The sequence below is a fragment of the Tachyglossus aculeatus genome, chromosome 7 (assembly GCF_015852505.1).
Source record: "Tachyglossus aculeatus isolate mTacAcu1 chromosome 7, mTacAcu1.pri, whole genome shotgun sequence".
In the NCBI taxonomy this organism is placed as follows: domain Eukaryota; kingdom Metazoa; phylum Chordata; class Mammalia; order Monotremata; family Tachyglossidae; genus Tachyglossus; species Tachyglossus aculeatus.
In genome coordinates this window covers 17303797-17320381 of record NC_052072.1, presented here as the reverse complement: position 1 = coordinate 17320381, position 16585 = coordinate 17303797, and the positions used below count along the sequence as shown (strand labels likewise).

Below are 16585 nucleotides of genomic sequence, written 5' to 3'. Positions count from 1 at the left end.
GGATCAACTCCAGCTCCATCTCCCTTCCCAAGGACCAGCTCCAGCCCCTTCCCATTGACCAGTGGCATTTCCCTCCCCTCCATCCCCTTCCCACTGACCAGCGGCAGCTCCTTCCCAGGAGGCCAACCTCAGTCTCCACTCCTCAAACCCAGAGCTTATTTCCTTCCCTCCAGTCATCCCCCCGGCTGCTGGGGGTCCCGACCCTAGCCTGACCATGGCAAAGCTGCTCCCCGCCATGGAGGCGGCCAAGATCTACCACACCAACTACGTGAGGAACGCCCGGGCGGTGGGGGTCATGTGGGGGACCCTCACCATCTGTTTCTCGGTCTTGGTCATGGCCTTGTTCATCCAGCCTTACTGGATCGGCGACAGCATTAACACACCCCAGGCTGGCTATTTTGGCCTTTTCTCCTACTGCATCGGCAACGCCCTGACCTCGGAGCTCATCTGCAAGGGTGGGCCCCTGGACTTCGCCACCATCCCCTCTGGGGCCTTCAAGACCGCCATGTTCTTCGTCGGAATCGCCATGTTCCTCATCATTGGCTCCACCGTCTGCTTCAGTCTCTTCTTCTTCTGCAACACCGCTACCGTCTACAAAGTCTGCGCCTGGATGCAGTTAGCAGCTGGTAAGTGGGCAGTGCCAGGCAGGGTAAGCCCCAGCTGGCATCTCCTCCATGGCACTGAACTCCACTGCTCGTTTGCCCATTCCTCCCACACGCCCAGGTGCCCCCCTCCCAACGCCTGACTCAGTGGGTCTTTGATGTCTCCATAAGGCTTGATAGTTTAGGGCCCAGGCCGGCTTAGATTTTCAGAGGGTCGGGGCCAAGCTGGTTTTTTTAAATGATATTTGTTATACGCTTACTATGTACCAGGTACTGTTCTAATCGCCGGAGTAGTTACCAAGCAATCAGGTTTGATACAGCCCCTGTCCCACATGGATCTCACAGCCTTAACCCCATTTGACAGATGAGGGAACTGAGGCACAGAAAAGTGAAACGGTTTGTCCAAGGTCCCACAGCAGACAAGTGGCAGAGCCGGGATTAGAACCCACGTCCTTCTGACTTCCAAGCCCGTGCTGCTTCTCTATTGTATTGGACTCTCCAAGCACACAGTACAGTGCTCTGCACACTGTAAGTGCTCAATAAATATCAATGATCGACTGATTACCGAATGTCCAGTGTAGTGCTTAGTACTCAGGCTCTCAATAAATGCAGTTGCTACTATACTGCACTCCTGTCCAGCTTTTTGAACTATCAGTCGTATTTATTGAGCGCTTACTGTGTGCACAGCCCTGTACTAAGCACTTGGAAGAGTACAGAATACTGGAGTTGGTAGACACGTTCCCTGCCCACAGCGAGCTTACGGTCTAGAAGACTGTCTTGTCTTATGCTGTCGAGTCGTTTCCGACCCATAGCGATACCACGGATACATCGCTCCCAGAACACTCGCCAAAGAACCATAAAGAGTCTAGAGGACCAATCAATCAATCAATCAATCAATCAATCGTATTTATTGAGCACTTACTGTGTGCAGAGCACTGGACTAAGCGCTTGGGAAGTCGAAGTTGGCAACATCTAGAGACGGTCCCTACCCAACAGTGGGCTCACAGTCTAGAAGGGGGAGACAGAGAACAAAACCAAACATAGTAACAAAATAAAATAAATAGAATAGATATGTACAAGAAAAATAAATAAATAAATAAATAGAGTAATAGGACCATAGTTTTATATTTGTACCCAGGCCTATTGGTTTGGTTAAAGGGCTTTCCCTGTCCATTGAGTCTTATACCACACTCTGTTGGGCTCACTGTCTCTCTCCTTGGGTGAAAGTAATGGAGGGGACAAAGGTGAGGGAGGATTGCTTTCACCTCCCACCCCTCCACAGCATTTGTGTACATATGTACATATTTATAATTCTATCTATTTATATTAATGATGTATATACATATATATAATTCTATGTATTTATATTGTTGCTACTGATGCCTGTTTACTCGTTTTGATGCCTGTCTCCCCCCTTCTAGACTGTGAGCCCGTTGTGGTCAGGGATTGTCTCTATTTGATGCTGAATTGTACTTTCCAAGCGCTTAGCACAGTGTTCTGCACACAGTAAGCGCTCAATAGAGCCGACTGAATGAATGAATAAATTAATTAATTAATTCACAAGGATCCAACAGGAGTAGGAGTTTGGAGTCCATGAGGTGTGGAAGAGAGGGAGCCATCACTGGAGGAAAAGGAAGTCTATTGGCTGCAGATGAAAAATGTCTGGAAAAGTGAAGCACTGGGGTGATGAATGTATTAGGTTGGTGTATTTGGGAGACCCCGCTGAAAAGAGCCCTCGTAGAGCGAGACATGGAGAGGCCCCATGTTAATTTGGTTGTATTGTACTCTCCCAAGCGCTTAGTACAGTGCTCCGCACATCATTCTATTCTATTCTATTTATTTTATTAGTATGTTTGGTTTTGTTCTCTGTCTCCCCCTTTGAGACTGTGAGCCCACTGTTGGGTAGGGACTGTCTCTCTATGTTGCCAACTTGGACTTCCCAAGCGCTTAGTCCAGTGCTCTGCACACAGTAAGCGCTCAATCAATATGATTGATTGATTGATCATAAGTGCTCAATAAATACCACTGATTGATTGGGTCTTGCCCAAGCTGCCCTCCCCTGGCCTCTGCAGGTCTCCCGGGGACTGAGACTGGGGCACAATCAGCCTGGTCTCAAGGCCTGATGGCCTAGATGGGGGAGAGGTGCGGGCGGCCTCTGTTTTGCAGAAATACAGCAGCTTGGGTCCAAAGATTTCAAATCATCACCATCATCATCATCATCAATCGTATTTATTGAGCGCCTACTATGTGCAGAGCACTGTACTAAGCGCTTGGGAAGTACAAATTGGCAATATATAGAGACAGTCCCTACCCAACAGTGGGCTCACAGTCTAAAAGGGGGAGACAAAATCGAAACTGGGTTGGGAGTTGGGAAGGCAGAGTACCAGCAAGAGGAAATTCCGGGGGTTGCTTTACTTTGGTGGAGGTTGCGTCAGGAGGAACAAGCAGTGCAGGGCAGGGCAGAGGATGCTGGAAGAGGCACTGCCAAGCCAGCCCTTTCTCATTCATTCATTCATTCAGTCATATTTACTGAGCGCTTACTGTGTGCAGAGCACTGTACTGCGTGCTTGGAAAGTACAATTCGCCAACAGAGACAATCCCTACCTAACAACGGGCTCACAGTCTAGAAGAGGGAGACAGACAACAAAACAAAACAAGTAGACAGGCATCAATAGCATCAAATTAAATAGAATTATAGATATATACACGTATATAGTTTCCCATTTGCCGAGCAGGCAGGCAAGCAGGAAAGGGCAGAGAGGACTTGGAGCCTGGCTTGCGCTGGGAAAGGGACACTGAAACCAAAGCCGGGCATACTCTGTCCAGTGAAATATTAATTGAGAGGAAAAGATGGTTTCATGTTCAGTCCTGTGGGTTGGAGACAGGCGGAAGAGACTAAGGGATGTGGGGGAGGGCATAAGCCACTATGTGGCCTGGACTGCATTATTGTTAATAGTATTAAACCAAATTAGCTGCAGCTAAGGAGTTTGGGCTGAGAGCAGAAAGGAGAATGAAATCCAGATGGAGTTTAAGAGATTGGGGAGAGAGTGAGGAAAACAGGGAAAAGGGAAAGTAAGGGGGGACTTGAGGAAGAAAATGCAAAAATGAGGTAGATGGGAAGGACCGAAGAGTGAATATTCCCTCATCCCCACTCTGATGTCTGTTTACAAACAAGCCTTCCTGCCCCTGATCTAAGAGCCCTGACAGCCTGGGAGCAGACTTTCCTCCCTCCTCTTCTTCGAGGCCTAGTGGATCAAACACCGTCCTGGGAGTCAGAAGGACCTGGGTTCTAATCCCGGCTCTGCCACGTGTCTGCTCTGTGACCTTAGGCAAGTCGCTTCACTTCTCCAGGCCTCAGTTACCTCACCTGTAAAATGGAGATCAGTAATAATGATGGCATTTATTAAGCGCTTACTATCTGCAAAGCACTATTCTAACCTCTGGGGAAGTTACAAGGTGATCAGGTTGTCCCATGGGGGGGCTCACAGTCTTAATCTCCATTTTACAGATGAGGTAACTGAGGCACAGAGAAGTGAAGTGACTTGCCCAAAGTCACACAGCTGACAATTGGTGGAGCCGGGATTTGAACCCATGAACTCTGACTCCAAAGCCCGTGCTCTTTCCACTGAGCCATGCTGCTTCTCATTTAACATTTGTTAAGCGCTTACTATGTGCAAAGCACTGTTCTAAGCACTGGAGCGGATACAAGGTGATCAGATTGTCCTACGTGGGGCTCACACCCTCATTTTACAGATGAGGGAACTGAGGCTCAGAGAAGTTAAGTGACTTGCCCACAGTCACACAGCAGACATGTGGCAGAAGCAGGATTAGAACCCATGACCTCTGACTCCCAAACCCAAGATCTTGCCACTGAGCCACGCTGCTTCTCAAGACTGTGAGCCCCATGGGGGACAGGAACTGTGTCCAACCTGATTACCCTGGGTCTATCCCAATATTTAGAAGAGTACTTGGCACATAGTAAGCGCTTAACAAGTACCACAATTATTATTATTATTATTATTATTATGATTATCCCCCTCCACTCCAGTCTTTGCTCTGGAAATGAGCACCGGTTCTTCTCCCCCTCAGACCTCTCCCAGGCCCTCGTCCCCTCGTCCCTGGCCCAGAATGAGAGGAGGCCGCTCTCCCCTCATGCCACACGGTCGCTGAGCATGTTCGGTGGCAACTGGCACATGCCCTCCCCCTTACTGCTCTCCCCACTCTGAGTAGCTACCGGGCTGGCGATCGGCTGCCTCGTTTACCCCGACGGCTGGGACTCCAGCGAGGTGAAGCGCATGTGCGGGGACCAGACGGACAAATACACGCTGGGAGCATGCACCATTCGCTGGGCCTTCATGCTTGCCATCGTCAGCATCATGGACGCCTTCATCCTCTCCTTCCTGGCGTTTGTCTTGGGCTACCGGCAGGACAGCCTGCTCCCTGAGGGCTACAAAGCAGATGGCAAAGGTAATCCTGACCTGTTGTGACACAAAATTGCCCCAAAAGGCACCTAGAGACAGGGTAGACTCTGATTCTTGACCACGGACCCTAGGGAATCCTTCCTCCCCTCACACCCACCCCAGGTGACCCTGATTTGTCCCAAGTCCAGCAGCCCACAGGACAGCTGACCAGAACACGTGGGAGAAAGTCAGACTATTTTCCTCCCCCTGCCCCTATCTTAGTCTTCAGGAGCTGAATGTCCTTTACTTCTTCTCTCCCCCTCCCTCAACCCACCCAGCCCTAGCAGAGACTCCCCAGGCAGAGAGTTTGGGGCTCTGGGGCTAGCGGCCAGCCCACCATTTGGGGCTCAGTGAGGCCAAGAGGAGGCTGACCGATCCCACTGTCCGCACCCCGGGGGCTGGGGGAGGAAGAGGTTTCTGGGTCAATTCAAACCCTTAGTAAGCGGGCCCGTGGTTTCCTTCTGGCCCTCAGCACCGAGCTCTACCCTCAAGGCCACACTGCTTCTCAAGCTTTTAAGCTTTAATTACTAATTAAGCTTTAATACCAAGTTGACCCAAGTCTAGCTCTTTTCAGAGTCCTGCTCAAGATGGGGCTCCATTTCCCCTGGAGGGACCCCAAAGCCGAACTACAGGCCGGGGAAAGAGCAAGGGGGTTGGTGCTCCTTTTTGACACTTCTTCAGACACCCCAGGTTCTTCAAGGGACCTTGAAAGGACACCTCACCTAACCTTCTGCCTCAGCCTCCCTATTTCATGGCCTAACCTTTCTGACCCTCAGGAAGCAAACTTCCTGTTCTCCTCCTCCTAGTCTAAGCCCTTGGGTAAGCTCTCTTTTCTCTCCTTTCTCCTACAGAAGAGGCTTGAAACAGCTGGACATTAGGTAAGCATCTGAAACAAGAGGGTCTGCATGCAGCTGGGGGACACCTTGAACGCTGTTGAGGATTTTCAAATCATTTAATCTCAAAAGCTTGAGAAGCAATGCGGGTAGAGCTCAGCGCTGGGATCCAGAAGACCTGGGTTCTAATGCTGACTCTGCCACTTGTCTGCTGTGTGACTTTGAACAAGTCACTTAATGTCACTGTTCCTCAGTTCCCTCATCTGTAAAATGGGGATTCAAGACTGCGAGCCCCTGGTGGGACAGGGATTGTGTCCAACCTGATTAGCTTGTATCAACCCTCGTGCTTAGTACAGTGCTGGGAACATTTAAAACAAAAATTAAAAAATTAAAAAAAAGTAAAGCTGGAGCAGGACTCCTGCAGAACCAGTGTCTGGCCCTGTTTTCAGAGTGGCGATCTTCTGCCCGGAGACAAGGTGGGGACACAAGCGAAAGGCTCCTTAAAGGTCTAACAGTCACCCTCTGAGCTGGAGGGGAAAACCTGGGAGAGTTGATTTTGGTTCGTGTTCTAAATAGCAGTCACCCACAAATAAAAAAAAGTTCAGTGGATCAGCCCTCTATTGCCCGTTGACATTCATTTGTGCCTTTAACCTAGACATTTGATGCTTATAGATAATTATCTGGGAAAAATATAGTTTTTCAGATAAAAAAATACAAGTGGGGAAGGCTTTCTTGTAAAAAATATCCCCATGTCAGTATCACAAGGCATATGGGCACAGCCTCCCAGCCAATGTGCCTTTCAAAAGCTGAGGAATGATCGGTAGGAAAGTTTGTGTGTCAGCTTCAAAAAAAAAAGCAGTCAGGGCTGTCTTTTCAAATTATTCCTAAGCCTGTTCCCCTAGCAACCTCCCAGTCAGCTAAACATTAATGCCCAGAGTCCTATATATTTAGGCCACGAGTCTTAACGGGATTTAAAACCATCTGGGAGATTGTCGTTTGGCTGGCCGATTTCAGTGATGCCTTGCTTTCGGTAAGGAGTCAAAAGAACGCAATAGCTGTTTTCCTCTTTGTTATTAGGTTATTATTTGTTATTTTTAAATCTCAGGTAGTAACCTTCTACGTGTTTCTGTCTCATTCTCCAGGATATCTGCTCCTTGGGTGGACCCTGTACATATTTTTCAACCCAAAGCTACAGATTCCGACTCTTCAGATAGACACTTGACCCCCCTAACCTCTCCACATGGCAGACTGTACTCCCTCGTACAGTAGACACCAGTGCAACTCCAACCTCGAATCCTCAGACGGTTTACTGAGTCTTGCCCAATGGGTGAGACATCAGGGGAGGGTTTAGATGCTTAAACACGAGTATTAATGAAAGCTATTTGACCGTAGATGGGAGTTCTTGGGAGAGGAGTTATTTAGGGGGTTAGCAGGAACCTCATTTAATCAATCAAACATATTTATTGAGCCCTTTCTGTGTACTTTGGAGAGTACAATATAACAGAGTTGGTAGTCCTTGTGGAAGTTCTCCACAATCAGCTTGCAGTATGGAGGGGAATTTAACTCTGCCCACCTGAGAAAAGCTTGATCAAGTCCAATAATCCAGGGGCAGGGGTAACCCAGTCTTCGCCACAAGCCCCTCGGAGACCCTCCTTGAACCATTTCAGTGCTTGGTAGCTCAAAGATGATGGAAGGAGATAGGATGAACACTCAGATAACTAAAAGTGTTACACGCTTGCTATTGTAAGATGTGGGGGAGGAAGGCGTTGAAGCAATTGGTTGAGAATGAAGAATGATATGATCCCGCCCTTAATCAATCAAAAGTATTTGAGTGCTTAATGTGTGCAGAGCACTGTACTAAGCACTTGTGAGAGACTACTTTATATCAGAGTCAGAAGACACGTTCCCCGGCCACACTGAATAACTGAGTATCGGCTCCCTGGACTAGCCTACGACGCACATTATTTTGTTCTGGAAACGGAATCCTCCACCTCTCTGTAACAAAGTCGACGCCAATGACCGGATCGACTTTTGAAATTGGAGTCTCGATAGCCCAGACTAGGTTTGGGAAGGGGCAGCAGGGCTCTAGGAACACGGAACCCAAACAAGTCCTGCAAATTTGTTTAAATCTAGTCAGCATCTGCATTCTAAAAACAAACAAATGAAAAAACACCGCACAACTGTGCAAACCACTCACCAGCTCCTCTTGGCCCTCTCCTGAGGGAGCTCACATTACTGAGCTTCTCCGCTTTCACGCTGTCAGCAAGATCGTCTCGCATCACAGAGGACGGTATTAAGTAGCAGCTCACTGAATAGTCCTTTCATAACCGTGTGCTGTTGGAAACTTCTAATTAATTCATTAATATCTCCAGAAACTTTGGGAATAGCCTCTCCAGAACTGGCAAACTGTCCAGAGGGGGTGACCCCTTCTTTGCACTGATTTATAACCACTAATCAACAGACTTATTGTTACCATTAATTGCCTTCCCCGGCTAAGGGCTACTCCAGAACAACCACAAGAAAGTAGAAGTCAAATCTACTGGATGCTCCTCATGAACATAAACCGAATGAAAATCTAATTTTAATGGAGGAATTTTTTATCCAAAATAAAAAAGATTGTTCTATAATGGATAGAGGGGAAAAGAGAACTAACACCCAAAGAGAATGAAATGCAGAACAAAACTTTGTAAGGAAACACTCCCAAGAAAGTTGTACAGTCCAATCAATCAATCAAATCAATCAATGGTATCGCTTCCTGTGTGCGGAGCACTTTACTAAGCACTTAGGAGAGTCCAATAAAACAGAGTTGATAGGCTAGTTCTCTGCCCATAACAAACTTAAAGTCTAAAAGGAGCTTACAGTATCCAACCCGATTTGCCCCATACCAGAGCTTAGTACATTGCCTGTGGCCAAGGTCTCAAATTATAGTCCGGTTTAGAAGTCTTCTTCCCTGTCCGTCCCCATTTCTGAGCTAACAGGTACATTTCTGAAATGTCCCAGAAATAGATTTTAATCTTAAAATTGCTTCACAATAATTAGAGGGCTTGCTTGTACATTGCCCCTTTCCAGAGATTAAGACCAAACTCTTTTTCCTTCTCTTAGCATTCCTGATAATACAGTCTTTTTGTCTATAAATTTTAAAGTCATGAAGACATATATGGGACTTTTGTCTGTTGTACATAAAGAAGTTAATTTCTTCACAAAGTATGTGACTTCTCCCTTCCCTAAGAGCTTTACTCAAAGTTTTAACAGCTGAAGTGTAAATGGTAATCATAATAATTGTGGTATTCGTTAAGTGCTTACTCTATGCCAAGCATTGTGCTACAAAATGGGGTAGAAACAAGATCCAGATTAGACACAGTTCCTGCCCTAAATGGGGAGGGAGACCATGCATTGAATCCCCATTTTTCAGATGAGGAAATTTTTTCAGATGAGGAAACAGAGGCACAGAAGAGTTGCGACTTGCCCAAGATCTCAGAGCATGCAAAAGGGAGAGCCGGGATTAGAAATCAGGTCCTGATTCCCAGGCCTGTGCTCTTTCCAATAGGCTACACTGCAATCTCATTTGGTAAAAATAAAAAAATCGATCAAGTTTCTTCCTGCCCAGAACACTCCACCAACCCAGAGCATTAATGCCTTTTGTTGCTGGGTTTTTTTTTTTAATTTTCTGGGTGATTCATTTTTTTTTATTGGATTTAACTGGCACTAATCCCAGGCCCACCACTAAACTGCCGTGTGACCCTAGGCCAGTCACTTAACTTCTCTTGTGACCTAGGGAACTGACACACAAGAGAAGTTAATTGAACTTGAGAACAGTGATTTGCACATAGTAAGCACTTAATAAATACCAAAAAAAAAATTCCCTCATCCACAATATGGAGATTCAATCCCTGCTCTCCCTCCTACTTTGACTGTCAGCCCCATGTGGAACCTGATTATCTTATATTCATTCATTCAATCATTTATTGAGCGCTTACTGTGTGCAGAGCACCGTACTAAGTGTTTGGAAAGTACAATTCGGCAACAGAGACAATCCCTACCCAACAACAGGCTCACAGTCTCTACCCCAGCATGTAGTAATAATAATAATAATTATGGTATTTGTTCAGCGCTTACTATGTTCTAAGCGCTGGGGTAGATACAAGGTAATCAGGTTGTTCCACATGAGGCTCACCGTCTTAATCCCCATTTTGCAGATGAGGTAACTGAGACACAGAGAAGCTAAGTGACTTGCCCAAGGTCACACAGCAGACAAGTGGCAGAGGCAGAATTAGAACCCACATCCCCTGACTCCCAAGCTCCTGCTCTTTCCACTAAGCCACGCTGCTTCTGAGCACCTAACAAATACTATTATTATTATTATGATGATGACGATGATGGAGGGAAATGAACCAATAAAGGTTTGCCATCCTCAAAGCCACTGGTGTAGGATAACCCTCTTGTGGAGTCCCAGAGAAAGGCTGAGATTGATATTTAAAGATTTTAGGGACATAGGTAGGAAGCTTAGTAGACAGAAGAGAGATCCACGGACTCTTGTAGGGCACACGAGGGAAAGAGGAAGCAGCAGCAGTTACTTAATATTCTCATGGCACACTGTAATTGAGTTTTTTAGAGAACAGGACATCACACCCACATACTGTTGTATAATAATAATAATGACATTTATTAAGCACTTACTATGTGCAAAGCACTGTTCTAATCACACTCCTGCAGGAACAGTAACTGTATGGCAGTTCTGACTCCAACCTTCCCCTGGCCAAAGGTTAGTAAACGTAATAACACTTGAATTCCTATTTTCGGGAATACTTTCCATAGTGAGGCGAACTGCAGAGACATAGAGGGCAAGGCCCCAAACCTGGAGTAGCAGATAGCCTAGTGTGGTGGGAAATATGAAACACAAACATACTCTCTCTCTCAACTTTCTCTTCTCTAAATTCTCACTTGTATATTATTTCCCAGCATTTAGTACAGCGGTGTGGTTTTTTTTTTAATAATATTTGTTAAGTGCCTGGTACTGTTTTAAGCACTGGGGTAGAAACAAAGTAATCAGGTTGGACACAAGTCTAAGTCGCACATGGGACTCACAGTTTTAGTTCTCATTTCGCAGATGAGGTAACTGGCACAGAGAAGCCAAGTGGAATGTCCATGGTCACACAGCAGACAAGCAGTGGTGCAGGAATTAGAACCCAGGCCCCTTTGACTTTCAGGCCTGTGTGCTAACCAATAGGTCACGTTGCTTCTATATGGTCTGCACACATAAAGAATTTAATACTATTATTACTACTTCTGCAGGGCTTTGCAAGACTAACATACTTGGACATAGAAAAAGGGCCTATTCCAGATTTTTTTTTAAGGTTTCTACTTTTCATTAAGTATTCTAGACCTGGGGACAGAATGGATGTAGGGAGTGAATATGAGGGGAGTCCAAGGTGTGAATTTGAATTTCCAATGATGATAGGAAGGGGAAAGGATTTAGGAGGAGGGAAGGAGATAAGTTCAGTTTCAAGTTTCCAAGGAAAGGGAGGAAATAGCTGGAAATGGGATTTTCAGAGGCATCCATACAGATGTACCTCATGATACTTGCTAAGCGCCTACTATGTGCTACACACGGTGCCAGCTCCCCAAAAGAGTATAGAGTAAGAAGAATAAGGAACCTAGAACTGCATATAAAGGATGGGGTGAGGAAGAGAAGCAGTGTGGCCCAGTGGAAAGAGCACTGGAGTAGGAGTCAGTGGACCTGGGTTTTAATCCTAGCTCTCCCACTTGTCTGCTGTGTGACCACAGGTAAGTCATTTAACTACTCCGTGCTTATCTCATCTGTAAAATGGGAATTAAGACTGTGAGCCCTGTGTGGGACATGGGCTGTGCCCAACTTAATTAGCTTGCACTTAGTACAGTGCCAGGCACATAGTATGCACTTAACAAATACCATTTAAAAAAAGGAGGAGCGGGGGAGCGGGGCAACAGAGTCAGAAGCAGAGGACGGACAAAAAAAAGGACTGAATAGATGTCTTGAAATTGAGGCCCGAAAGGATTTTGTGACCCGGTTGAAGGCAGCAGAGATCAAACTGAATGAGCGGGTGACATTAGGTTTTATTTGTTTGTACATATTTATTACTCTATTTTACTTGTACATATCTATTCTATTTATTTTATTTTGTTAGTATGTTTGGTTTTGTTCTCTGTCTCCCCCTTTTAGACTGTGAGCCCACTGCTGGGTAGGGACTGTCCCTATATGTTGACAACTTGTACTTCCCAAGCTCTTAGTACAGTGCTCTGCACACAGTAAGCGCTCAATAAATACGATTGATGATGATGATGACGATCTGGTGGCTTGGAAACCTTAGAGGTATGAAGACCAATATCTAAGTGGAGGAGGGTCAAGGACAGATGGCACAGAGGCAGAACATTACGCTTTAGGGACTAGGAAGGAAAAGGGAATCAGGAGGACCTGGGTTCTAATCCCGGCTCTGCCCCTCGTCCGCTGAAATGGGGAGGACTGTAGCCCCATGTGGGACAGGGACTGTGTCCAACTTGGTTATCTTGTATCTACCCCAAGCACTTAGTACAGTGCTCTACACAAAGTAAGCACTCAATATTAACACAATTGAATGGATGTGGTGTGACTTTGGGCAAGTCACTTAGTACAGTGCTCTACACCAAGTAAGCAGTCAATAAACCCAGCTGAATGAATGCTGCGTGACTTTGGGCAAGTCACTTAGTAAAGTGTTCTACAAAAACTAAGCAATCAATAAACACAATTGAATGAATGCTGTGTGACTTTGGTCGTCACTTAATTTCTCTGTGCATCAGTTCCCTCATCTGTAAAATGGGGACAAAGACCGTGAGCTCCATGTGGGATAGGGACTGTACCTAACCTAATAAGTGTGCACCCACCCCAGTGCTTAGCACAGCACCTAGCACATAGTAAGCACATAAATACCATAAAAAATCAAGCTCAAGAGGAGAGTCTTAAGTATTTCAGAAAGGGAGACAGAAGCCAGGAGAAGGAATGAAAAGAGCAGTAAGGGAAGATAGGAACAAGATCGTTTTGAAAATGAGGGGCTGTGCCAGAGGTACTGATATAATAATGATGGCATTTATTAAGCACTTACTATGTGCAAAGCACTGTTCTAAGCACTGGGGAGATTACAAGGTGATCAGGTTGTTCCACGGGGGCCTCAGTCTTAATCCCCATTTTACAGATGAGGGAACTGAGGCCCAGAGAAGTTAAGTGACTTGCCCAAGGTCACACAGCTGACAATTGGCGGTGCTGGGATTTGAACCCATGACCTCTGACTCCAAAGCCCATGCTCTTCCCACTGAGCCACACTGCTCAGCACACGCTTAGGAGTGTGGACTACACTCCTAAAGCAGATAGGCATGGAGAGAACCATCAGTGAGGAAGCCTGTTTGGTCCATACAGAGGCGAGGCTGCGATGAGATCCCAATCCTGCCAAAATTGTTGCTTTAGAGAAGCAGTGTGGCCTACTGGATCCAGCACGGGCCAGAAATCAGGACTTGAGTTCTAATCCTGGCTCCACCACTTGTCTGCTGCGGGACCCTGGGCAAGTCACTTTAACTTCTCTGTGCCTCAGTTATCTCATCTGTAAAATGGAGATTAGGTCTGTAGCCCCATGTGGGACAGGGACTGTGCCCAACTTTATTACCTTGTAACTACCCCAGAGCTTAGAACTGTGCCTGGCACATAGGAAGCCCTTACAAATACCATTAACAACAGAAAAAAAGCTTTGGCTCTTAGATTTGGTCTCAACATTGCTTATCTTTACAAAAACACCTGGGATACATATGGGTTATTAAATAATTTGTTTATTGTACTGAATTTACAAAGGAAACAGACAATGCACCCAAGTAGAAAGAATAAAAAAAATGCATTTTCCTTCAGGGTTGATGTTTTTTATTTCGTTTTAGCTGACAGTAAGTACAAGTCCTTTAGTGAGCATTGTACGGCATTTTGACTGTGGGATGAAGCACGGGGCCCTTAATGACTGAATTCTTCAGCTGCTTCTGTCTTCTAACCCCAGAGAGCGGATTCCATGGCGAAGAAAAGCCCTTATCTGGCAAGGGAGTTCTTCCTGAAGGCACAGCTGCAAGCCCTCCAATCACCCTTGGATTTTTATCAGGTCAGGATACTTACTGGAACATACAAGACTTAAGGTTTGAGTTTTGTTCCCTGCTAAGACCAAACCCAGAAATTCCTCCATCCTCACAATAATTCACAGTATTCCCAGAGGTTTAACAAATCAGCCACAGTCCCTTCAAGCCTCAAAGAGGTGGGAAGAGGGAAGAAATTCCAACTTACTGAAGGATTTCCCCACCACGGTGTCTGGTTGGCCTCTTTTACTCCCGTTTGTCTTGGAAGCGCCTAGGGGGCCCCTCACCTAAAACTCCTCCAGGACACGCACTGTCATTCCACATATCCCAAATCAAGTTACGGGATGAACAGGCTGACCAGACGAGGTTTCCGGAGAGGGGCCAGGGAAGAAAAATGTCTGCATTTTGAATGGATTGCATAATGGCACCAGAGTTCTCTCTCTCTTTTTTTTTTTCTTTCGCCATTCTTGGTGGATGGATGATGCTGTGAACTGGATTTCAAACTCATGTCTAGAAAAAGTGGCTGTGTGAAAGTCTCCCAGGCAGCTTTGGTTTTCAAACGGCCCAGGTTGCGCCTGCGCGGCCTTACGGATTTCCCAGAGTCCTCCGGCAGCTGCCGTCCTCGGATCCCAAAGGCCTTTTTGGTCCGTAGAGGGGCAAGGCTGCGGTGAGATCCCAATCCTGCCAAACTTGCTTTTGGCTGTGACTCAACTAACATGTAATAAGCTGGAGAGCAAATCTAAGAGAGATTTCATCTTAAAACTAGCAAATTCTACAAAGTTTTTCATTTCTTTTTTTAAAAAAACAAAACACAAACAGAAAAACGCCAGGAGCCTTGAGTGCATCCCAATCTTCTCAAAGCAATTTGAGATTTAAAAAGCTTATAGTATACTCTAAAGAGCAACCATCTGGAAGCTGCAGAGAATGGCTGTAGGGAGAAAAAAAAAAAAAAGGCGCTCCACCCCTTGGTTTATACATCCTTGGGTCCCGTCCAGATCCTCTCACAAAATAAAAAAGCAAATCCACAAAGGGAAATCCCTTCAGGGCCAAAGCCTGGGTTAAGGTTGATGAAAAAGTCTCTCTAGAGGAAGTCTGGGGTGCAGTTTGCTATCTCTCGCCAGAGCTGAAGGCTTCAATCAGTCAGTCCTTTCCAATTATTCAAAACTCTTTAGTGATGGGGCGATTAACCCGATTCAGGGCGAGTCCAGTGCCGGTAAGGGTTAAGCAACACTCTGATCTTCTGGGGACAGATGGGCAGGGACCCCCCACCCCCATCCCACAACAGCCTGTGCCCACAGGACCCGCCTGGGTTCATCTAGATGCACTCCCCGTTCAATGGTTCCAGTTTTTACTCCCCTTCCACCCGTTTCCAGTCCATTTGAAGACTTGGAGGTTTGCCGGTTTTGCAGGACCGGGAACTCGGAAGAGAGATTTGAATGGTGTTAAAGGCGTTCTCTGGCTCTGAGGAGCGAGTTTGAGAGAGTTGCTGAAATGCGGCGGGGCGGGGGGGGGAATGGGGTGAGAGGAAAGAACCAACGGAAAACCATCTAGGATTAGGATGCATTCTACACATAGCATGGTTAATCTGGGCTCTAGTGGGAATTGACCCCTTTTTCTCATCCTTCTGCTGGCAGTAGGATATGCACTAGAAAGTTTGACTCTCAGAGTCAGGGAGTTAAGGATGGGCTCACATCTTCGCACCTCTCTCAACGAAAAGGGTGGGGATCGCTTAAAAAGGAAAGGTGACCTAAAGGGAGGTGGGAAAGTGGAGGGTCGGTCCGGATTCCAGTCGTAGTCTTTGGCGGAGCCCAACCAAGGCAAAAACTCACTCAGGATGCCCATTGGCTGTGAAGATCCCCACAGAGTCAAGTAAGCAAACCTAAATGAATTTCAGAGATTAAAAAAAAAAAAAAAAAATCTAGGAAGAGCTTCACCCTGAAAAGGAGGATGCTAAAAGAGGAGGAGGAAGAGGAGGGGAGGAGAAAAGATGGGGGGAAGGGAAAGGGGTGGAATCTGGAACAGCTGGGTTAGTATGTAATCTCTGCTGTAAACCAGAGTCCGTAGAACCACGACGCTGAGTCGGGGCCTCTAGGAGTTAAGCCAGGGGTGTCTAAGACACTCTGCTGCTGTGGCTCGTTTTTCAGGGATCAACTCCAGCATCGGCAATAAGAAATTTGTGAAGCCATCTGCCTCATCGTGGGACCACTCGTATTTCTCCACCAGGACTTCGAAAAGACCCCAAGGCTTCAGTTTGGTGATGTGTTTAAGGTCACCTGTTGTGAAGACAGGGAAAAAAAAAAGTGATGGATGATTACAGACAAACTTTGGGTCCTCCTAGTTTCCTTATCCACCTGGTGTCCAGCGTTTTGTTCATTAACATGGCTTAGAGGCAGCAAGGAGTTCAACTGCTTTCTCTTCCCACCATTTCTTTTGTAATGCTCTTCTTGAAAAGAGAGGTGACACTGTGGACAAGGATTTATTTTGACAAGAGAAGTACTTGGCTCTTTTCTCTGCCCTAGAAGATTTAATGTAGTCAGATTAAGTGGAATAACTTTCGTGAAGAGATTTCTTTCAT

General features: G+C 46.2%; 2 protein-coding genes across 5 annotated transcripts in view; one reads left to right on the top strand and one right to left on the bottom strand.

The window, feature by feature from the left end:
• The first annotated feature begins 214 nt into the window (after nt 1-214).
• Nucleotides 215-8465, top strand: LHFPL5 (LHFPL tetraspan subfamily member 5). The gene is made up of 4 exons (XM_038749314.1): nt 215-626; nt 4833-5069; nt 5914-5940; nt 7038-8465. The coding sequence occupies exons 1-3, from the start codon at nt 215-217 to the stop codon at nt 5922-5924; spliced, it is 660 nt and encodes a 219-aa protein (XP_038605242.1). The 3' UTR covers nt 5925-5940; nt 7038-8465.
• A 5240-nt stretch (nt 8466-13705) lies between these two features.
• Nucleotides 13706-16585, bottom strand: part of SRPK1 (SRSF protein kinase 1) — a 79101-nt gene continuing 76221 nt past the window's right edge. For all 4 annotated transcript variants that reach the window (XM_038748737.1, XM_038748739.1, XM_038748738.1 and 1 more), the window contains one exon: nt 13706-16283. In XM_038748737.1, the coding sequence (XP_038604665.1) occupies nt 16099-16283 (185 nt within the window). In that variant the 3' untranslated portion in view covers nt 13706-16098. The remainder of the gene's footprint in view (nt 16284-16585) is intronic.